The sequence below is a fragment of the Emydura macquarii genome, unplaced genomic scaffold (genome assembly GCF_026122565.2).
Source record: "Emydura macquarii macquarii isolate MOO-44397 ecotype Brisbane River unplaced genomic scaffold, CSIRO-AGI_Emac_v2 contig_1002, whole genome shotgun sequence".
In the NCBI taxonomy this organism is placed as follows: domain Eukaryota; kingdom Metazoa; phylum Chordata; order Testudines; family Chelidae; genus Emydura; species Emydura macquarii.
This window is the reverse complement of record NW_027131139.1, coordinates 1,272,771-1,296,602: the sequence shown is the minus strand read 5'-3', so window position 1 is coordinate 1,296,602 and position 23,832 is coordinate 1,272,771. Positions and strand designations below refer to the sequence as shown.

Sequence of the window (23,832 nt, the reverse complement as noted above, 5' to 3'; positions counted from 1 at the left end):
GCCTAGGGCCCTAGCCAGACCCCTGCATGCCACTGGGGGGTGCATCGGGCAGTGCGGACTGGCACCATTCTGCCAACCCATGTGCCACAGGAGACCTAGCAGCAAAGGCTGGCAAGCCACACCTCTGCTACTGCAGCCCTCCATCCTGCGCAAGGAGACCCTGGGATTGTGAGACATCTGCTAACATTCTGCCTTTCTGTAATGCGGCACCTGAGGATCTCAACCCACGTTACCAACTCTGTCACTCCTCCCACCCCCACGAGAGGTAAGTGGGAGCCCCAATGAAATGCGAGGGAAACAACGTGCCCGAAGTGGTCAGTGGCAGAGCTGGGAATAGAACCCAGGAGTCCTGACTCCCAGTCCCCTGCTGTAGCCAAACACTGCTCTGCTTTCACCCCCGCCCCGTCTACTATGGCAGGTGATCACTGACATCAGTCACCCCCCATGCCAGCGGGAGTGCTGCTGCTCACACTTACAGAGGTTCAGGGGCGACATCTCCTCCCGCGGAGACCAAGTCCTGTCGGATGGATGGGGCTCACCATGGAGGCTCCCAGACATCATCTCTCGCTTGATCTCCATTCTCATTTGATCTTGTTTCAGCTTCTTCTGAAAAGAGGGAGGGGCCAGCCCTGGAAACATCTTCCTGGCAGTTGGGGGAGGGGAGGAGGTAGGAGAGTGTCCCATGGGACTCCCTGGCTGCTGGACCTTCTTGGGCATGGAGGACACATGAATCTCTCCTGAGCTGCGAGGTTCCAGTGATCCCATGCTGCCAATGACTGTCTTGGTCATGGCTTTCTGCCCGGGGGCTGCTGGGTTTGTGGTGCCACCCCGGGGCTGAGCTCTGCGCTTGAGGATCTCCCGCAGCGTGTCGATGGGGGAGCCGTTGACATACCACTCGGTCACCCCCATCTGGCGCAGGTGGGATCTGGCGTGGCTGGACAGCCCCTTCCGGTTCTCGAAGTACTCGCCACAGAACTCACACCTGATGTCCCTCACGGGCTCTGATCCAGAGGCTGAAACAAGGAGGGGAGACGTGCATTTACTGTAGCACCTGCCAGGCGCAGCCCTGTGCCATTGGGCACAGGGACGCCAGTAAGATCATCCCCCCAACAGGCCGGCACAAAGCAAACATGCTGCGCGCCGGAAGTCAAGACAATGGCAAAGCTGATCCCGGAACAAACTCAATGAAAGGAATCAAATCACCAAACGATCCCTGGGCAATGCGACAGGCAAGGGCAGTGCAGGGAAGACAGAGTACACAGGGCAGGCTTTGATGGCAGGGGCAGAGAGCAGGCACTCTCGGTGAGCCTAGGCACAGCAGCTGCTATGGCTGGAGGCCTCAGTGGGCACCGTGGTCCAGGAAGCCTGAGAAAATAGTCACTTCACTGTCTTCCTTTGTGTGCATGTCCTGCTTGCCCAAGGTTTTAGAGGTGCGTGTCTGTGTGTTGGGTGCTGAGGGAAGGAAGTGGACCTGCAGGCCTGCTAGAGCCCGGATGAAGACATACATTCCACACTTGTTTGAACTTCCTTCCCACAGACACTGGAATGACCTGTTCAGTTAACCCATGTTCATATCGCGTGCTGGCCTGCTGTCCACCGCGCAGCTAAACCAAATGGATCCTGGTCACTTTTGGCTAATCAAAGTGCTGAGCACTCTTCCTTCGAACGCAATGTATCTTTAACCCCATCCCCCCTTGGCTTCTGCAGATCTCCTGCCTGCAGCGTGATCCAGGAAACCCTGATTTCTCAGTGTGTGTTTGGAAGGACCAAGAGGAGTAACAGGAAGCGGGATATATTTTTGCCACCATAAGCAAGCTGCAGTCTGAGCCATGCAATCTCCTGGAGCTAAATGCTTAGCAGTGAGTGGGTGCAACTTACACATTGTCTTACAGGCTGCTTGAAAGGGGGAAAGCTTAGCAGCCGGTAAGCATTCAATCACCAGGTTATGGAGAAGAGAGTGCACAAACTAACCACAGTCCCTGATACTCACCCCTCCCCATTTGGAGGGGAAAGCAGAACCTGCCCCCTTCTCCGGGCCAAGGTAAGGGGAGAATAGAAACAACCCCCCCCCCCCCTTCCAGAATGGGGACTGGACTCAGGCCAAAGGCCTGATGAATGCTGGCCTGAAATGAAAGGACAAAAGAGGCTGATTCCCCCGCTGCCCAAAGACAGGCAGGGCAATATCAACCCAAGATGAAAACACCCAGCACTGGGCTTTCTAGCAGGTTCAGGCACTGATGCACTGTATGGGTTATGCCACCGAGTACCCTAGAAGTGCAGCAGTCACTGTCTATCAAGCAGCGCAGAGCTCAGCCTGCACAAGGCAACAGGCACCCTCTAATGTGAGAGCGTCGAACAGCCTGGCCTCCCCGCCCTGATTGGGAGGAATCAAGCAGTCAGAACCTGTTTGACTTGAGGATTCCTGAATGGACGGGTCCCAATGTTACCTGGGAAAGGAGGGGGCTGGGCTCTTATCTACTCAGGATTGTGGTACGAACATGGTGGTGCCTGGCTGAGGAAGAACACAGAAGCTGGTTCGGAAAGTTGTGTGAGAGAGAGAGCACTTGGGGGAGGCCAAGGAAAAAATCAAAGGGTGTCTGACCAAGAGCCCAGTTTATTCCCTGTTACTGCCCTGACAGAACCCAGGAGTCCCGACTCCCAGGCCTTGGGCCACACTCCATCCCAGCACTTGGAATAGAACCCAGGAGTCTTGACGCCCAGTTCCCTGCTTTAGGCAAACAATGGTGAAGCCTCAACAGGGAGTGGAATCAGGCCTTTCTGGGCTTAATGTAAACAAGGGGGAGAGGAGGAGGAGGGAAGAGGAGGCAGTGATGAGACAGAACCTACAGAGGTTGAGTGGAGACATCCCAGCATCTGAAGCCCAGTACGCGTTGGAGGAAAGGCCCTGTTTTCTTTGCAGATTAGCCTCAGCTGACAACCTGTGTGTTTGTGGCTTCAGTTTCTTGGATGGTGGAAGGGAGTGAGGTGAGAGGATGGCTGGCTGTTTGCCCAAAGGCCTTGGTGGAGGTGGTTGTTTCATGCCTGTTGCAGGTGCTGCTGCAGCTGTGCTCTTTGGGCTGGGTCTGTCCGAGCTCCCAGCCTCCACTAATGATTTTCTCTCACTAGGGAGGAGAGAGGAAAGACGGCTTTTGAAGTCTTCACTTTGGATGAGGTCATTTAAAACATCAATTGGAGAGCCTTTAGCATCTGGATCATTCACTCCCAGGTGTCTCAGGTGGGCTCTAGCATGACTCGATAACCCCTTTCTGGTTTCAAACCAGGCACCACATAACTGGCAGTCAATTTCTTTGCCCGAGTCACTATCTACAGCTGCGGAAAGAAAACACATTGATCATAATACATACGGTCACTGAGAATGTCTTTCAAGCACCAGTTACAACCCGAAAAGGACTTGGTTCAAGTGGCCTGCGTTGTCTCTCCACTGAAGAGGTTATATGCTGCATTCTCTAGAGATTTTAAACAAGCAGCCCTAACGGAAAGGTGAATTATCTCGCTGGCCCAGGCAGCACTGCTGCCGCTCCCTGAGGGTTACGCTGGAATTCCATCAGAAACCTTGACTTTGAGGACTTCTCCATCATTTCTGTGTCTCCATTTACAACATGTGCCAAACAGCTTTAGAAGGTGGTAGCAAAAGGCCGTGCACAGTAACCAGGGATCAACATTTTATTTTCAGTTCGCTGGCCAAGGAGCAGCCTCTGGAGAATGTTACCGTTCCTGAAAACCTATGAGCTACTCTTCCAGCTAAGCAGTCCTTCCCATATCACTTCAATAGCCAATATCCCATGAATCGCTAGATTTAGAGAATAGCGCTTTACACCATTTGAAAGCTGGAACTCCAAAGTGTCAGATGGCATAAGGCTCTAGTTTCAGTTGTAGCTGACCCCAGTGGTACCAGCTGCTATAGTCATGTCAGATTTCACGATGGAAAAAGCAAGAAGATAATCAGAATGGAGTGATTTTAAAGTCCAGTATTTTGTCACAAGATGGGACTAAAAACAAATCTTTAGCGTAAATGCTAAATGCCTGGTGCTTCCTAGCCCCAGGTGTTTGTGATACCAAACCTGAAAACCGTGCTTGGCACACAGGCTCCTCACTCTAGCTGTGCTCCTTTGACACTGGTACAGAACCAAATACAACCAGCTCCACAGCATCCTCCTTTCCCATCTCTCCTAAGTAGCAGGGAACATCTCAGACCTAATTTTAAACATGATTTGATTTTTAAAAGAATTTCATCTTAAGAAGTTGGTGACTTCCACAAAGTCCATGCATAGCAAGGCTATCCTGCAGGTGGCACCAAAAGATCAATGAGGGCTGGGATTTTCTGAGGCATTGGGAAAGACCTCCCATTCGAATGGCTGAGAGTGAAGACTGGAACGTCGTTACTGAACACTTGCAGAATTGGTGTGTTGATCATTACAAGCTCACAAAGTTCATGCAAATTTATGCAGATTAACTGCCACATGCATTTACAGTGGCAAAGTCTCTTCCATGCAAGTCTATGAATGTCAAGCAAGCACATAAGATGTCAAAGTAATGGCAAACCGCTTGGTTTTAAGTCTGCCTCAGGTATATGGCTGGCTACCCCCCAAAGTCTAACAGCATGATTGTCCAGCCAGACACCAGCAGCCTACGTGAAGGCTAACACATGCGCTCTAACGGCAATGGGAGCACAGCCCTCTGTTGTCTCAGGGACTTAGATAACTGAGAAGTCTAGGCCTGGTCATTGTAACGGGGCGAAGGAGGGTTGGGACAAAAGGATGCAAGGGCATGAGATAATCAGAGAAACATGTCAAGTGGCCAATCACTTTCCCAACTGTTTCTCTGTACAATAAGAGCAGCAGAATCAACCACAGCTAATCAGACCGGATTCAGGGCTTTAGTGCTCAGGTAAACTAGGCAGTGGATGAGTTCACTAAGTGATACATAAAGGCCAGTCATCCATTCGGAATGACACAAACCCTGATGAACAAGAGCAAGGGGACTAGGACATGGAAGTGTTCATCTTCAGGGCCCAGGTGGGATGGCTGGTCTGTGAAAGCCCAGATCCAAATGGACAAGAGACAAGACACACCAGCACAAGGAGGAGTGATTGCTCCCTCGTGGCAGAGAGGGAGAACTGGATATGCCGCAGAGGCCACACTCCCTTTAGTGTTGGAGGTCGCTTCAGGTCAGACCCAAGACCCTGGGGAAAGGGGAGCATACAACAGCTTGAGCTGCTGCTGCCCACTTCCAGAGAGAGAGGAGTTCGGTCTAGTCCTGTCAGATCAAAACTAATGGTACTTACAAAACTGAAAAGAGGAATATTAAACTTGAAAAGCACCGGAAGTTAGGCTCCAAACCATACTCTGCTGTGCTTAGATATGTCAGCATTTACCATGTGTAAATCTCAGGGCTGCCCTGATGCAGCAGGCCTAGCAAGGAGTGGAGTGCATGTGTGTGGGCTGGAGGAGGAGTGGGGATTTCGTTGTGTGCATTTAGGACTATTTTCAGTTGCCAATTCCACAAGCAGTCAGCACCCAACACCACACCTCTCGCTCAGGGTTAACAGGCACTGAACTGCTGCAGCCCAGTTTGGACAAGAGCCGCTGAGAAAATCCACCTGTGCTTCCTATGTAGAACTGAAGAGTCTTCTCAGAACTCAAACACGCGGCGTTGAACAGTCGCTGCACTGACTCATTCTGGCTTAGGGAGTGGCTCAGCTCAGATTTTGTAGAAAAGGAAAGCTAGTTGGCTAGCAAAATAGTTCAGACTAGGATTCCTCCCCAACTGGCTCTTGTATCCCAGAATGCCCTTTGCTTCCCAACAGACACGTGGCACTGCAGGGAACTATTATACAGAGTGTAGGAACAAAGCCGGAAGGCAGCAAGTGGCTTCTTACAGGAGGGTACGCTCTGGGAACCACCCTAGGACTCCCCTCCAGGTGAAAGTGGGATCAGGCACATGGCTGACAGACTTGCTTAGCTCCCAGAATAGGACTGCGGAGATGGCTGCTGCACACATGGAGAGAACCAGCATGATGGACGACCAGTTTGGCAGCCCTGGTACAAACGCACAGCAAAAGCAGCAAGAACAGGGGTCTTAGAGGAGACAGCCTGCTCCACTTCTCTGGCTGGAGAGAAACGTGCTAGAAGCTTGGAGGCCAGTGGAGAGCTGCAAGTGTAGCAGGGGCACTGACTTTACCCAGATCTCTTTGGGTGGGGGAGGAGAGAAGGAGTGAGGAGACTCACACCAACTAAACCAGACCCAGATGACAATCACCTCCCACAATGAGCTATGATTAGCACTCATCCTCCAGAGATAGGAAAAGAGCCGTATGCCTCTCTGCAAGACACACAGAATACAGCCCAGGGCTCAGCTGGAACTCACTGCACCGTGGATGTTTGCAAGACGTATCCAGGTTAGACGGTAGCAGCCCCCACCAGACCTCACTGGAGAACTGCTGAAAGCTACACGGAGTCCCACCCATGGCAGAAATATAGGAGAGCCCCCACACCCACTCTCTCCATGGGGCAGTGAAGGAATGCCTTGTAGCAGGCGACCCAACAAGCCAACAGCATCAAGTTTTGGTCAGCAGGTTCCCACACACTCAGCTCTCCTGCCACATGTCAAGAGGGAAACACCAAAGGTAAAGAGACTCACTTAGATTTAAGGGCCCTTCCTCCTCAGGCTGAGGCCACTGTGCTTTCGGAGAGCTCTGCAAGGGACTCAGTGGCAGCTTGGGGGTCTTGTCCTCTGGGTTCTTCAGAGGGGGGGATCCTGAGAGCATGGGTGGCACTTTCTTGAGGATGGGGGATCCCGGCTGCGAAAGGCTCTTTGAGGAGAAGCCTGGTGGGGACTTGATCGCTTTGTTCACGGGGGGGTCTGGTGACCGGTCCCCTGTCTTGCTGAGAGACAGCAGTGTTGGCCGGGGGGAGCTGGCTGTCCCTTCTTTGGGGGAGCTGGATTTTTTGCTTAGGGTTGGGGACATTGGGCTGCTGTCGGGTTTGCCCTTCTGCTTCACCAGTTCATAGAGCAAGTCGATGGGAGCGCCGCTACTCTCGGACTCCGCCACGCCAAGCTGCCGCAGGTGAGAGCGAGCGTGGCTGGACAGGCCTTTGCGGGTCTCAAAGCAGGCGCCACAGACCTCGCACGTTGTGAGGTTTTGAGCTGAAAAAAAGAGAGCAGCTGTTAGCGAGTCACAGAGCTTCACAAGGGGCGGCATGCAATCCCTGCACAACTCACACCAGGCCCCCCTGCCCCAGAGTGCAATTCCAAGCTACTTTAATTCCCAAGACTATTTGTGCAAATGTACCTATTCTTCCTCTTGCTTTGTCACCACCTATCAGAACCCTGCACTGTGAGCACTCGAGGGCAGGGACTGTCTCCGTCCCACTTGTCTGTAGAGCGCTTAGCGTAATAAGGCCCTGACCAAGGCCTCTGGGTACCAATGCACCACCAGCAATAAACTGGGAGAAGCTGTGGGGGAGGGAAAAGCAGACGACACATCAGGCACGAGTCTGCAGTGTGATATGGCAGAAAAAGAACAACAGATCTGGTCCCCCTCCTCTCCAGCTGTTAACTTTGCTGTTCACCTTGCCCTTCCTTCCCCCTCACAGTTTGTTATTCTTTCATGGTATTGCTTCTTACATTACAGTGTAATTCTCTGGCCAGGGACCATGGGTAACATTTTCAGAAGCACCCATGTTCCTTTCCAAAACAGTACCCATGGGTTTTCTGGTGCCGGTGCAGTGCCTGGCGCATGCTGGGACCTACAATAAGGGATATGGTGCGAATGGAGCTGGAACATTGTGTACATTTCTAGGCATTTCATCATCAGCAAACCAACAAACTGGATGAATCAAGGGGCTGAAACAACTGAGTTATGAGGGAAGACAGACTGTGTAAGTGAGCCGTAACGAGGACAGAGAAGGGACATACCTGCCTAAAGACATCTGAAAGGTGCAAACACCCAGGATAGTGAGGAATCATTTACAAAGCTATAAGGGATTGTAACTAACCAATCTCTTCCAGTAAGGGCGGAACTCAGGACAGGCACCAAGAAAAACTTCCTGATCATGCAGCCTCCTACTATGTTGAATCATCGGCTACGGAAGGTGCTGGAAAAGCCACATTTGGGGTACTGAAGGTATCAGGGGAACTATCCTGCTTTAGCAGTAGAGTGGAGCACATAGCTTAAGAGGGCATGCCAAGCTCCATCATGATGCGTCTTGTTTGGCAAATCGCCCATGACACACTATTGCCCATCGATCACAGTAAGGCGCTGCAGTGTCGAACCTCTAGCCTCCACGGGCCACACTACAGTACTGAGAACAAGGGTGGCCGCAGTCTCCTCCAATTTGCCAGCCCCTCAGCTCACAGCCAACATGACTCCTCACCACAGCAATGTGTGAGCACTGCCCTGATCCAACAGGACCATCTTTCACTTCTAGGATTCTATCATCCCACCCACGGACCAGGCGCAGAGGCCAGCCTGCCTGCCAGCTCCTTTCCTGTCTCAGAGAGAGCACATCTGATGCCTTTTTGAATGAAGAGGGACTGCAATAGAAAATTCCAATGATGCTAATCCAGTGCTTTTAAGAGAGATTACTTGAAAACTCCACCTGTTGCCCAAAAGCAGACTAACACCCCAATCTCTTTCTTCCAAGTTATGATGGGTTGTTATGAGAGTGTAGTTAGTTATCAAGGGGTACTTAGATTTTCAGAAAGCCTGTGACAAGGTCCCTTGCTAAATGCTCTTAAGCAAAGTAAGCTGTCACGGGATAAGAGTGAAGGTCCTCTCCTGGATCAGCAACTGGTTAAAAGATAGGAAACAAAGGTAGGAATAAGTGGTCAGTTTTCAAAATGGAGCGAGGTAAGCAGTGGTGTCCCCAGGGGTCTATATGGGGCCAGTGCTGCTCAACATATTCATAAATGATCTGGAAAAAGGGGTAAACAAGGAGATGGCAAAATTTGCAGATGATAAAAAACTGTTCAAGATAGTTAAGTCCAAAGCAAACTGTGAAGAGTTACAAGGAGATCTCACGCAACTGGGTGACTGGGCAGCAAAATGGCAGATGAAATTCAGTGTTGATAAAAGCAAAGTAATGCACATTGGAAAACATAATACCAACTGTACATACAAAATGATGGGATCTAAATTAGCTGTTACCGATCAAGAAAGAGATCTTGGAGTCATTGTGGACAGTTCTCTGAAAACATCTGCTCAATGTGCAGAGGCCATCAAAAAAGCGAACAGAATGTTGGGAATCAATAAAACATGTTGCCTGTTTATAAATCCATGGTATGCCCCAGATCTCGAATATTGTGTGAAGATCTGATCACCCCAGTTAAAAAAAAGATGTATTGGAATTGGAAAAGGTACAGAAAAGGGCAGCTCAAATGATCAGGGGTATGGAAAAGCTTACATATGAGGAAAGATTAATAAGACTGGGACTTTTCAGCTTGGAAAAAAGATGACTAAGAGGGGATATGATAGAGGTCTATAAAATCACAACTGGTGTGGAGAAAGTAAATAAGGAAGTGTTATTTATTCCTTCCCATACCACAAAAACTCTGAGTCACCAAATAAAAGTGATAGGCAGCGGGTTTAAAACAAACAGAAGGAAGTATTTCTTCACATAACGCACAGTCAACTGTAGAACTCCTTGCTAGATGATATTGTGAAGGCCAAGACTATAGCGGGGTTCAAAAAAGAACTAAGGTTCCTGAAGGACAGGTCCATCAATGGCTATGAGCCAGATAGGCAGGGATCGCTGTTTGCCAGAGGCTGGGAATGGCCGACGAGATGGATCACTTGAGGATTACCTGTTCTATTCATTCCCTCTGAAGCACCTGGCATTGGCTGTTGTCTGAAGACAGGATACTGGGCTAGATGGACCATCGGTCTGACCCAGAATGAAGAAATCTGATCTGCAAGTACCCTCCCACATCAATGACAATTCCCCATAATTCTGGATAACAGGGAACCAGCCAAGAGCAAGGAATTTTCATTATTTTTAACATGACTTGCTGTCTATTAAATCACAAACAGGTAGGAATAAAAGCAGGAATGTGGAGTATGGGTAATCAGGAACAGGACCCAATAAAGGCCTTTTCCAGTTCTTAATCCTTGGAGCTGAAACCATCCTTCTTAAAGGTTTGAAAAGTGATTGGCACACAGTGTTGTGAACACAAATAAATCATCACTTTACAGGTATCTTTCCATTTTGTCATGCTGATTGGCTTGTTATTGTAGGGCCACTCTTGTGCAGTGGGTGGTTCATGACTGCAGGATGCCTTGTAAATGCTGGACTTGGGCAATTATTTGTTCATGTAGGAAGAAAAGCTATATTTTTTAAAATGAAAAATTACATGCAACAAAGAAGAAAAGACCAAGACTCCCGAGGTTCCTCTGAAATAGCTGAGGAAAGCACCTCCCCCTAAACAGGGAAGGCCAGCTGCTGTGGAACCAAACTACAGAATGAAGTTCAGCCATAATCTGAAAAAACACTCACTTTTGGAGTCTTGGGAGTCTGGCTTGTTTCCAGGAGGCTCAGGAGACAGTTTGGTCCCTATTCTACTTGGAGTTTGATCCAACTGCCCAGCCAGAGTGCTCTTCTTTGGGATGGGTGGCGACCCCACTTCCATGGCAACCATCTCTTCCTCCTCAGAGGCCATAACTGCCAGAGAGAAGGAAACATTCAGTCCAAGCTGTAAACAATAAAGCATTAATGAAACTCATTCAGGGGGAACATTGAATAAAGGTTAAACCATTCCATGTGTGATTAAAATGCTTTAAAAGTTACTCATTAGCTCCATGTTATCAGCCAGACACTGAAGAATGGAAGTGAAAAAATATCCTAGTTAATACTATCTATTCATGGAAAACAAGTTTTTAATAGATAGGCTTACAGCAAACAGATGCTTTTGGACCCAGGTCATTAACAGAACAAGGACTATAGCTCACAGATGCAAAAGCAGGGGTCAAGTCATCACTACATTAGAATATATAGAAATCCCCAGTGGAAGCGTCCCAAACTATCAGCAGTGACTCAGGCAACAAAGAGTGGTATGAAATGATGGTATTCTCCACACAGCGCAAAACACATTCCATATCTCATTGTCCCTATAGTGATCGTACCCATGAGCCTCAGCCATGGCCCAGGACACCACTGAGCCTGGCATCGTACAAGCACAAAACAAAATGATGGTTCCTGCCCGTTTTTTTGTAGCTAGTGAGTTATTAGTTTACACAGCATCACTGATGTCCACAGCCTTTTACAGACAAGCCAACCTGCCAACACTTCCTATTGAGTATAGCACTTACTATCAGGACATCAATAGCACTGTTCATAGCAAGAAAGGCTTATGTTTAGTAGCATTTACAGGGTTAGGTGACTAAAAGCACAAGAACTAACCATAGACTATAGGGAAGAGAGAACACAATGGGATTGGTACATTGCTTTTGGGAGAACATTAATTAGGGACAGTTGGACTGTTTATGTTGTGTTTGTAATGTTTGTTTAATTTTCATTGAGAGCCAGCAGGAGAGGGGAATCACCCAATGGCACAGCTGAAATTATTGATAGTAAAACTGGAGGAAAAAAGTTTTGAGGGGGTATTTGAATGCAAGGGTGCATACAGGGACACTGTACCAGACACAGAGATCAGTGGAATCTCAAAGAGAAGTAGATGGCAAATATTAAAGCTGACATGGACTGGGCGCACAGGAGAGCTCCAAAATAAAATATGGGAAGTTTATGAAAAATCAATCACTTTTGTTTTACCTAGTTCTAGAAGCCAAAAAACAAAACAAAAACAACTTAACTTAATGGTTGTTTAGAGGAAAACTGCACTGTAACAAAAAAGGAAATTGTAGCACTGCTTCTAACTACAGTGGAGTAAGCCACTGCTCTTTAAAGTGCTTTAAATATTAAATGTTGTTTGGAGTGTTGTAGCCATGTTGGTCCCAGGATATTAGAGAGACAAGGCAGATGAGGTAATGTTTTTTATTGGACCATCTGTGAAAGAGAAACTTTTGAACTTAAGAAGAGCTCTGTGTGAGCTCAAAAGCTTCTCTTTCATCAACAGAATTTGGTCCAATAAAAGTTATTACCTTGTCTCTGAAATATCACACAATAGTTAAAGCAATCAAAACAGGAAGCTGTCATTTTGACAGATTGGAAAAGTAAGGTAGGGCTTCAGCTGCTTTCTTGTAAAGCAGGAAAAGGCTGAAAGTTTCAGTTATGTTAAGGTAAACTGCTGCATAGGTTTGGTTTTTATAAATGGTTAGTTTTACAGGTTAAAGTGACCAAGCCTTTTATTTTTGTTAAATTTAACTATAGAGCTGCCTCTGTGACTCTGAAAAATTCTAAGGGCGATACCAGTTTCCTGTTCTGTTTCATATCAACTCAGACTAGATACTTGCTGCAGAAACACCTCAGTCCCATTCACTAACAGGCTTTTGTTGATAAATATTCATGTTGCTCCCTGAGGTTAGTGCTTGGGCATCATGGTGATACATAAAATCCTACAACATGGGAGGGATGAGGCTGCTTATATGGAGAGGGTATCTAGAACTTACATCAACAACGACTGACACTCCCTCCTCCCCCAAAGAGTTTGGAAGAGTTTTAAACCCTCTTGCTTTAGCATAAAAGCAACTGCTAGCTGTGGGGTTTAGGAAGTAGCTTCCCCCATAGGCAAATTATTCCATAACTCTCCATTACAGGGTTTCTTGCACCTTCCTTTTAACAGGTGGCAATGGGTGCTGTCAGGAACAAGAGACAGGAGTAGATGCCCCCCGGTCTGGCCTAGCAATTCCTCTCCTTCTAAATTCAGGGTGTTAGAGCTGCTCCTCCCTGGGAGGACACAATCAGGGAAAAAGAATAAGGTTGGACTCAGTGAAACCCATCCACGTAAAGGGGCACAGTTCTGGGAACAGCTTCCTCCCCAAGTGATTCTGTCCCCCACCCCAAGAGAAGCCAAGTGTGTGGTTGGGGTTGGGAGCAGTAAGCCTAACATGTCAATGTGGAGGAACACAGAGCAGAACCGGGAGCATGAGGGAAATGCAATAAAGCCCAACCTGTCGCTATATTTGGTGGAAGAGGCACACTAGGCACAGCTCCCCAGAAACCAGAGAGAGTCAAGCGTACAGGTAGAGCAGGGAGCCCAACCCCTCAGTGCAGGGAAGCACAGGGGAAGGCTTAGCCTCCACGCACTGGGGAGCCAGTGAGGCAGCCTGTCAGTGTGTGAGGAGCAAAGAACTAGGCAGAGCCCCCGCATGACGTGATATAGTGGGGAGGAGAAGTTGGGACAGTGGTCAAGACCTCCTGTCAATATGTGTGTATGAGGAAAAAGTGAGTGACAGAGAAGGCAGAGATGGGGACAATGAGCCTGGGCTATCAATACGAGGGGAGCAGGGAACTAGGTGTGGGGGAAGCAGGGCAGAGTCCCTATGGTGGTAACGAAGTGCAGTGTGCCACTGGCCTATCAGTGCAGGGGAGCTAGACACAGGGGTGGGCGGGGGGTGAGCCTGGCCTGTTAGCACAGGGGGTGACAGGGACTAAGTACCCCAGGGGAGAGTGAGCCCAGCCTGTCAGTGTGGGCAGGGGGGGAGAAAATAGGCACATCTGGGGGGAGCGAGCCGAGTCTGTCCGTGGGTGAGACACTGAGCCCAGCTCTCAGTGCGGGGGGAGCAAACCCAGCCTGACACAGCAGGGGGCGGGGGGGGAGGGGCACAGGCTGCGCAGAGCCCCTTGGGGAACTGGGGATCGCCCCGAGGCCAGGCTGCCCGTGCCAGGGGCGGGGCTGGGCAGAGCCCGGGGTACCCAGGAGCGCGCTGAGGCCGGCCTGTCAGTGCGGGGGCGGGAGGGACGGGAACGCACAGCCCGGGCTGTCAGGGGCCGCCACAGCGAAATGTGTCTCCTCCCCCGGCCCCCCCGTTCTCCGCCCCGGCGGCAGGGGGCCAGGGAGCGGGTTCAGCCACCGGTGAGACCCGGCCCGCCGCCGCCCCAGAGCGGGGGGAGGCCGGCCTGCTCCATTCCGGCTCCCTCTGCCGCCCGGCTGCGGGCGGGGCGGAGTCGCTCCCACCGCCCGGGCCCGGGGCTGGAGCGCAGGGTCCTCACCGGGCTCGGGCGCCGCCTCCGGCTCGGGCTCCCCGTCCCCGCCCGGCTCCCGGGGTCGCGGCGGCGCGGCCGCTTTTGTCACTTTCAGCGGCGAGGAGGTGGAGGCCGCCATCTTGGGTCCGGCACATGCAGGGCGGCCACAGGCGGGGCAGCCGAGCGCCGAGCCACGGGCCGGGCCAGACGGGGCAGTTGAGCGCCGAGCCACCCCAGGCGGCCGCCTCCTGAACCAGAACCCACAAAGTCAGGCAGCAAGAGACAAAAAGGACAGCACTGGGGGGGCAGACGAGAGCAGCCAACTACCGAGTAATCGATACCCACCCAGCCCTCCAGGCGGGAGCCGCACGCAGACACTTGCCACGCACGTAGGCAGGCAGGAGCAGGGGAGCGCCGAGCTCGCATAGGACCCACCCACCCCACAGGCCTCAGGCCCAGGCTGCCGCGTGCCATGGCCCCAGCGGGGGCCTTGAGGTCGCGTGTGGCGGGCGCTGCCTGGGGCGGGGGCCTTAGCACAAGGCAGCTCCCCAGCAGCCGGGCCTGCCGCCCCCGCCCCCTGCCAGCCGAGCCAGCGGCCGCCAGGTGCGAGGGACCCAGGGGGCCTCAGGGCCGCCTCCCCCCGCTACTGCCATCCTCCGCCTCTGGCCTGCCCTTGCTCCAGCCCCTGGGCTTCGCCCGCAGTGCTGCCCTCACTTGGGCTGTGCTGCCCTGGGCCTGTCCCGGTCCCTGCCTCAGGTCGTGAAGGGGGCAACGCTGGCCTCTGCCTCCCCCTTTCACGGCCTGAAAAGGCTCCAGGAGGGACATGGGGGGGGGGACAGGACCCCCCCCACACACACACACAGTCCCCGGCGACAGGAGGGCAGAGCTGATTTCAAACCCCCTGCAGCATGTCACAGCTGAGACAGTCAACAGGACCCAGGACCCGCTGCACCCTTAACTGTGCCCCATGACATGGCAACAGGTGGTTCATTTTAGACCAGCATAAATACAAGGCAAAGAAGAGACTCCCTCACCCTCTGCTTCCCCTTTTTAAGATCCACTGAGTGGCCTGAGCATAAGGGCACTTTGCTGGAGTCTGAACCACAAGACAGCTTAGAGCCTTAACTCCAAATCACTCATTAACTTGTGCAATGGCGAGAGAAAAGGATTTGCCTTCACCCGCAGAAGCAATACATAGAACTGACATAATTCCAGAGAGACTGTTGAGCATTTCATTCCCAAAGTAATACAATACACTGGCGAGTGTGTGCTTTTCTCAAAGAGTGCAGAAACCTAGAGAAAGCAAGAAAGCCATTATAAAGAGGCCTCGGTGAATGCACAGAGTACTTCAACATTGCTATCAGTAAGGAAGAGCACACAAGAGATTGTTAAAAATCCCAAATTTTCAACTTGCCCACTTTCACTGGGCAAGAAAGTCTGAACCGATGGAAATACAGGTCCACCCCGTGGCAAAGAAACAAAAGTAGGATGCAAGTAACAGCAAAGAAAGTTCCCAATGACAAAAGGAAAGCACCATAAAAAGTGCCTCTGAGTTTCCAGGACATAAATGCAGGAATGGAAGACACAGGTCAGATGAGCCAGCAGAAGCAGGTGTCGGACGCATAAGAATAAAATCCCAAACTCTCTGTAAATGTGTCTTATTGAAGCAAAGGAGCCAGGCAGCACTCACCTTTGCTGCAGATATTTCCTGGGTTCTCCAGCCAAACACCACCTTCACAAACAGGTTTGGACTGTTAATTTCAATATTTGCAATGCTGTCAAATTTAAAAATGATTAAAGGGGTGACCAGAGGTGACTGATTTCTAGAGAGACTTATAACCCTAGCCCTAAATTGGAGCAGCCAGGGTAGTGTGCACTATCTCAAAAGGTTAGCGTTATCTGGGTCACTTCAAGGCATGCACTAGTTACAAAGGCACTTCTACCATTAATAGGGTTGCTGCAACTAACTCATGCTGAACTACAGCCAGTGAGATCAGCCTACAAGAGAGGAAGTTCAGATGGAGTTTGGTGATGGGCCACCTGCTTAAAAGGAGAACACATGGATTGAAAGAGGAGGACATATGCCATACATTTACCACCACCTGTAAGGTGCCAATTCTATTGCTTCCCAAAGCAAAGGAAGAACCAGATATGATGAAGAAAGGATGTAACAAAGCATACTATTGACCTGGCAGAGTGGTGTGTGGCTCTGTGGTGCCCATTAATGGAAAAAAAAAGTACATAGCGGCAGATGTGGAATGATGCAGTGAAGAGGGAAAGGTATTCTCACCATTAAAGCCATAATCTCCAAATTAACAGGTGCAACAGTACTGTCCTTGCCATATGCTATTAGTCAATTCTGGCAAGTTCTGTTCCACCCCAGCAAGGCCAAAGGCTGACGACATTACAGCTCCCTTTGAGCATGGCCTTCTGGTTGGCATTGCACGGGCACCTGCATCCTTCCAAAGGGAGAAGCGCGAGGCCCAGAGGCACTGGAAGTCTCTCTGAGCTCAACATTTTAATTTATGTGAAATCACAGGAAGAATATAAGGATAAAACAAGCCCTGAAGCAAACTGAGGCTATTGGACTAAAATTATACAAAGAGAAATATATGCTGTGACAAACCCAATTCCATTTCTTAGAGCATGCAACTGATAGATGGGCTACGGACAAAACTGGAAAAATTCAGAACTGTGGCTAAAATTATATTAAAATGCATCAGAATTTATGCCTCTTTTCACAGAATGATAAAACTTTGAAGGAACAAATTCATATATACTCCACTCTCAAAAGGCCAAGCTCTTTATGAACTGCTTAAAAAGAGGCTGTGGGAATCTGAGATAAAGCACAGGAGTGCACTTCCAAAGATCTAAAGAATAGATTGTTGGCCACATCATCTTCCATAGTGGCATTTTATGATGTTCATAGAATCAGACATGTAGGGCTGGAAAAAACCTTGGGAAATCATTAAGTCCAGCCCCCTGCGCTGAGGCAGGACCAAGTACATGACCATTCCTGCCAGGTGCTTGTCTAACCCGTTCTTAAAAATCTTCAATGATGTGGATTCCACATTTCCCTTGGAAGCCTATTCTAGAGCTTAATTATCCTTATAGTTAGAAAGTTTTTCCTAATATCTAATCTAAATCTCCCTTGTTGCATATTGAGCCCATTTCTTCTTGTCCTGCCTTCAGTGGACATGGAGAAGGAAGGGTTACTCACCATGTGCAGTAACTAGTTCTTCGAGATGTGTGTTCCTATGGGTGCTCCACTTCAGGTGTGCATGTGCTTCTCGAACCTTTGATCGGAGATTTCTAGCTAGCAGTGTCTCTTCACACTGTGCATTTGCCCTGTGCCTTCTTGTAGATACTAAGGCTATAAAGGTGCACAGCTGAACCCTCTTCTTGCTCTCCTTACTAGTGGAGAGGACCAGTGCCCTATTATAGTGGTTTTCAAACTTATTTGATCATCCCCCCATCTTTGTGTCTGTAGTAGTTCACACCTCTCCCTCCCCCCAGGAGCCTCGCCAGCAACTGCTCTCTGGCTGCCCAGCTCTGAAGGCAGAGTGGAGAGAGGCGGCTGGTTGGGCACGCAGCTCTGAAGGCAGCACCACGAGCAGCAGTGCAGAAGTGAGGGTGGCAATACCATCCCATGCCACTCTTACTTCTCTGCTGCTGCTGGCAGCAGTGCTGCCTTTCGAGTTGTGCAGCCAGAGAGCAGCGGCTGCTAGCCAGGCACCCAGATCTGAAGGCAGGGCTGCTGCCAGCAGCCGCCGTTCTCTGGCCGCCCAGCTCTAAATGTACGCAGTAAGATTCCTCCCCTCCCCAAAGCTTCTCACAACCCTCCAGAATACCTTATGTACCCCCCAATTTGAGAACCTCTTCCCTATTGGAGCTGTGCTTCTTGTCCTTGGTGCTTCACTGGTATTGAAGAAAGAGTCCCTGGCCTCAACGGTGCCGTCTGATCCCAAGGACCTTGACGAGGACCTGGCTCCTTAGAGAGTCTGCATTCCTCCTTGTGGGAGGCTTCCCAGTGGGCTTCAAAGACTTCCCTTCCTTAGGGGAAGGATGCCGTGAGATTGATGGGGCAATGGATCAGTCCAGGGACAGATGTACAGGGGTGAGGGGTCTCCAGACCTGGCTCAGAGTGTGGTTACAGGGAACGTTCCATGGCCGACAGTCTGAGCTTTTATCTCCCCGTTTTTCCTTGCCCTGGACTTAAGGGCCGAGCAGAAGGAACACTTCCGGGAGACACGGGACTCCCCCCATGTAATGGACATACTTGGAATGCATGTCACTTGCTGGTATAACCTTCTGAAAAAAGAGGCACTATTTGAAGCCTGGCTAACCAGGCATGCCCCCGCCAGGAGAAGACAAGTCTGAGGGAAGAGAGTGGGACAAACAATCCTCTCAACTAACTATATTAAACCCTACCGTACAACTATAAACTAACTAGCTGCTGTAAAAACGGAAGGGCGAGTACGCTCTATGTGGATACACTTGGGTTCTGTCTCAGGCCAAGCTGATAGAGAAGGAACTGAGGGCGGTGTCTGCCTTGAGGAGGCATAAGGCACATGTGTGAGCCAACAGACACTCGTAGCTAGAAATTTCCAATCAAGGGCTCGAGAGGCACATGTGCCTCTGAACTGGAGCATCCATAAGGACACCACTTGAAGAACAATTGATCCCCATCCTCTTTATAATAGCCCCTTAACATATTTGAAAACTTAACAGGTCTCCCCTCAGTCATCTTTTCTCAAGACTAAACATGCTATTTCTTTTAACCTTTCTCATAGGTAAGGCCCTACCAAAAACAGGCTAAGGACCGTGAAATCTGATCTCCCCCATGAAATCTGGCTATTGTAGGAGAGGGGCACGGCTGGGGGCTCCTACCATGGGCCAAGGTCCAGCTGCTAGTCCTGGAGAGGGATGAGACTTCATCTTCCTCTGCAGGAGCCACTCCCGGAGCCGAGTCAGTCCCACCTCTGGAAACCTCCTCAGGCTGCAGGAAGCTCTGCAGCTGCTGGCTGGGACTGCCCCAACCCACAGGCTGCTGGGAAAACCCGAACATATGGTAACCCACCTCCTTATACACTGCAACCCTCACTTCTGCGCTGCTGCTGGCGGAGGCGCTGGCTTTAGAGCTTGGCACCTTGTCAGTAGCTGCTGCTCTCTGGCTGCCCAGGTCTGAGGCAGCGCCCCTGCCAGCAGCAGCACAGAAGTAAAGGTGGCAATTCCATGAGCCCTTACAATAGCTGTGCAATCCTCCGCATGGCCCCCTTTTGGGTCAGGACCCCCACAGTTACAACACTGACATTTCAGATGTAAACATCTGCAACTGTGAAATTGACTATTTTTAAAATCCTATGACCGTGAAATTGGCAGGGCCATACTCATAGGTCAGGTTTTCTAAATCTTTTATCATTTTTGTTGCTCTCTTCTGAAATCTCTCCAGTTTATCCACATCTCTCCTAATGTGTGGCACCCAAAATTGGACACAGTACTCCAGCTGAGGCTTCACCAGTGCTGAATAGAGCGGGACAATTACCTCCTGTGTCTTACGTAAGTCGCTCCTGTTAATACGCCCCAGAATAACATTAGTATTTTTTGCAATTGCATCACATTGTTGACTCATATTCAATTTGTGATCCACTATAACTCCCAGATCCTTTTCAGCAGTACCACTATCTAGCCAGTTATTCCCGCTTTTGTAGTTTTGCATTTAATTTTTTCTTCTTATATGTAGCACTTTGCATCTTGTTGATTTTAGACCAATTATAGTTTGTCAAAGTTATTTTGAATTATAGTCCTGTCCTCCAGAGTGCCTGCAAACTCCGCTCCCCCTCTCCCCCAGCTTGGCATCATCTGAAAATTTTATAAGCATACTCTCCACTCCATTACCCAAGTCATTAATGAAAATATTGACTAGTACCAGACCCACGACTGACCACTGTGGAACCCTGGGACTATTCAATATTTCCAGTGTTTCCAAACCTACAGCCATCTCAGTGGATACCAACAGCTATGGTCTGAAAGGGGTGCTATTCCAGCTACATAGGGATGACTGGACACCCAGGACATATTGCTCCAGATGGTTTTCAGGTGTGCCCAAATAAATAAAAAATATATCTGGTGAGGAGGATCTTGATTTCAGGCTTGTGACAGACCAAGAGTCATTCATAACATTAAGAAATGGTAAAGACATGGAGAAGGTACCCCTTAGACGCCAGAGACTGCTCACATAATTGAGAAATATGAATAGGCACCAGCAAAGTCCCCAGTGGTGGCCAATATCTATGAACCCCCAGAAGCTTGGAATGATATAGAAGCCCACACTGGGTCAGTTTGAACAGCCTGCCAGCTTCAGCCCAGAAATTAGAACTGATTAATGGAGCCACTAGTGCTATTTCATGGTTGTAAACTATATCCAAATTTACAAGACATGGTTGGCCCTGTTACTTATCGGGGCCCCACATCCAACTGTGACGTCTATGCAGTGAGAAAGGAGCTCTCTGAATCTGAAGGTCTGATCACCTGTGGCAGTCCTATTGTTGTCCCATTATCCTCCCAGGAAAACACTGGGAAGGATATGTGAGGGGACACCAAAGGATCTCAACGTGCTGGCTGTGAGTTGAATGTCTACATTGGCTCAGGATACGGCAGGGTCTAAAACACAATGTGGAATCCTACGATTTTTTCCAAAAGGCCAGACACATAACTCACGCAACCTCACATACCAGAGCATTACTGTATAGGCCCTGAAGGAGAACAAAATAGCACTGCCCCCATGGTGAACAGAAGACACACACCTATCTGGCAGCTAGTGACTATTTTTCTAGATTTGCAGAACTATTCACTACACTCACAAGGTAAAAAGGCCTCTCTCTCATTTTGGCATCCAGAAGAAACACGGTCACTGACTGTGGGACATCATTTCCCAGCAAGGAATGCTAAGCTTTTGGGATCCAGTAAGATGCTGCATATTGCTTCCAACCACCACTTCCCACAAGAGAGATTTGTTGTAGAATTCGCTTAGCAAAGTTCTCCTATTAGCTCTGCTGGGCTATAGGGCCACCCAAATCTTAGTCACTGCAGTAAGCCTAGCTCAGCTGCTATGGAGGTCAACAGATCAGAACAACGCTGCCAATCTTAGAGTTAACACCTTTGTCCTAAGTGGCCCGGCTTAAAAGGATGTGAAACAGAAACACCAAATCTAAGAGACCTCAGGCTTTAATTTTGTCTGAATACAGCCAGAAAGCTCACCCACGTTTAAGCCAGAAGAACCTGTCCTGAAAAAACCAGAAGAGGAAAAATATTGGACACCAGCTAGTATTAATGGACACAGCTGCACCCCAATATCCTATGTGTCAGAGTGATCAAGTTACTTGATACAGAAGATGCAGGTGGCATCTTCCATTGATTCCAAATTGAGCTGAACTGTGTGTGATCCAAGTGGAAATGGTGTCACACTACACCCTTCTTGCCGGGACACCGTCCTGCTAAGGAGAGTTCTAAACAAAAAGGAATCTGCTCCAATAATGCAAACCCTTGTAGCATTCAAAAATAATGAGTCAAACCTCAACGGCCCCCCCCCGTCAAAATTGGTTTAAAAATCAAGACATTATTACAATAACATCTCATATTGTTTTTGTCTGCCGCCTTTTTTAAATTTTAGGGCCAGAAGGGACCATGAGATTCATCTAGTCTGATTTCCAGAGAACCTCACCAGTGATTTTTACATCAAGCCCATAACTTCTGATTGAGCTACAGCAAATCTTTTAGAAAGACATCCAGTCCTGAGGTAGAGTCTGATGGAGAATCCACCATGTCCTAGATAAGCTGTTCCAATGGTTATTAACACACTCACTGTAAAAAATGTATACCTTATTTCTAGTCTGAATTTGTCTAGCTTCAGCATCCAGCCATTGCAGCTCATTATGCCTTTGTCTGCTAGATTAGAGTAATCTATTATCAAAAAACGTCTCCTCACGTAGGTATTTATAGACTGATAAAGTGAACCCTTAATTTTCCCTTGGATAAACTAAAATACATTCTATTTAAGGTACTTCTATGGCTCCATTAATGCAGTACCCCAGCACATCACAACGTACCAGGGACATGGCAGTGCTGTTATCTCCATTGTACAGAGGGGGAATTGAGGCAAAGAGAGACTAACTGACTCTCCCAAAGTTACAGGGGTAGTTTTGTGCCAGAGTAGGGAACTGAACCCAGGCCTCTTGTGTCTCAGGGTAGCTGCATTCTGGCCTTAACCCCTGGCTGTCACGGAGCATAAAAGTAATAGACAAAAGGCAGGGGAAGCCACCTGCCCACAAGTTTTGTGAGAGGCCGTTTCAGGTGTAACTTCACTCTAAAGGCATCCCAAAATGCAGTCTTGCTGCTGGCCTCTTGGAAGGGACTTTCCTCTGCTAGCCCCTGGTGTAGGGGAACTGCTCTCCTATCCCTCTCCATATCCTCCCCTGGCACTCTCCTGTCGTCTTTTCCATCCACCTAGCCCCTCCCAATCTCCCTCCTCCCCACTCACTAACTGCCCCCCCCCCCTGCATTCCCCACCAGTTCCCTGTCGGGTGTCTTAACTATAGGGTCCAAGTGTCAGCCATCTTCTGAGGGCAGTCTGTCTTCAGTCTCATTGAAAATAATGGGAGAAGGCAGCCATGGTGACTAGGGGCAGCCTCACCTCTACCTATAAATGGCAACCAATTTGACAGCGGGCAGCTTGTGGCTTCAGTCCCATGCAAGAAATGGGGATGGTGGCCATTTTGAGCAAGGGCAAAAATTCATAAGATTTCTACCAGATACCAGTAAACCTTGAGGAAGTTTTAACAATGCACAATATTGCAAGAGCCGGCCACTCTTATACCTTTGAGACTCGATACCACAAGGTAATCAGCTCATGGCTAGGAGACCAGGAAGCTGGTGACTCACCCGACCTCTAAAATTTGTTGCTAAATATTAAATCTTGTTAAAGATGTTCTTATATAGGAAAAGAAAGTGAGTGGCTATGAAGACATGTGCATTGTTTCTCTAAACTGGTAGCAGTCAACTAAGCAGGAGGGGTCTGGGGAAGGTCCCAGGCAGAACTTCTGCAGTGAGACAGAAGGAGAGAGAGAGCAGCTTTAAAGGACAGTATTATTTTCCTTGCTCTAACAAAGCTTCTTGTTCAGTTTCAGAAGAAAATGGATTCTTTGTGATTCTTTGCTGTGCTAGCAAGGGGTAGCAGTGCCTGCTAGGACCCGTAGTCTCTGGAGCTAAACTGCTCACGTAATAGAATATAGCTCACTGGATCCTGTCATTCCAATGGTTGGCCATTCTGTTCAAGATGGAGCACTGCTCATTGGGACTTTGTTGTCTCCATGCAGGCTGCATGGATCAAGGAGTACTGAATATTAGGAGCTGTCGTCTCCATGGACTCAACTGCTTAGTTCAAGATGAAGCACTGCATGCTGGGATCTGTAGTCTTTATGGGTAACAATACTGAATATTCAGAAAGGGAGGGCAGCTGCATTCCGGTCCTGTTTGCAAATCAGATGTGGCCCTTGGGCAACTGACAAGTTGTCAACATGACCAGCACCTGGGTGAGATGTGAATGCTCCTGCATGTAAAGGGTGAGTGGAGGAGAAGAAGAATTAGTTTCTAAAAATTATAGGTGTATTGGAAGTATATCATGTGTGAGTGATAACTGGGAATTATTTAAGAATATTTTATTAGATACTCCCAA

At 49.2% G+C, this 23,832-nt stretch overlaps 1 protein-coding gene across 6 annotated transcripts in view; it reads right to left on the bottom strand.

Annotated features, from left to right (window-relative positions):
* WIZ (WIZ zinc finger) overlaps positions 1-23,832 on the bottom strand; it is a 135,007-nt gene that overhangs the window by 6,282 nt on the left and 104,893 nt on the right. For 4 of the 6 annotated variants that reach the window (XM_067544605.1, XM_067544606.1, XM_067544609.1 and 1 more), the window contains 4 exons: positions 10,515-10,679; positions 6,661-7,167; positions 2,848-3,330; positions 477-1,013 (listed from right to left, as the gene is read on the bottom strand). In XM_067544605.1, the coding sequence (XP_067400706.1) occupies positions 477-1,013; positions 2,848-3,330; positions 6,661-7,167; positions 10,515-10,679 (1,692 nt within the window). Of the gene's footprint in view, positions 1-476; positions 1,014-2,847; positions 3,331-6,660; positions 7,168-10,514; positions 10,680-14,126; positions 15,343-23,832 lie in introns of those variants that run through there. The other 2 variants (XM_067544610.1, XM_067544608.1) reach the window with 2 other exon arrangements.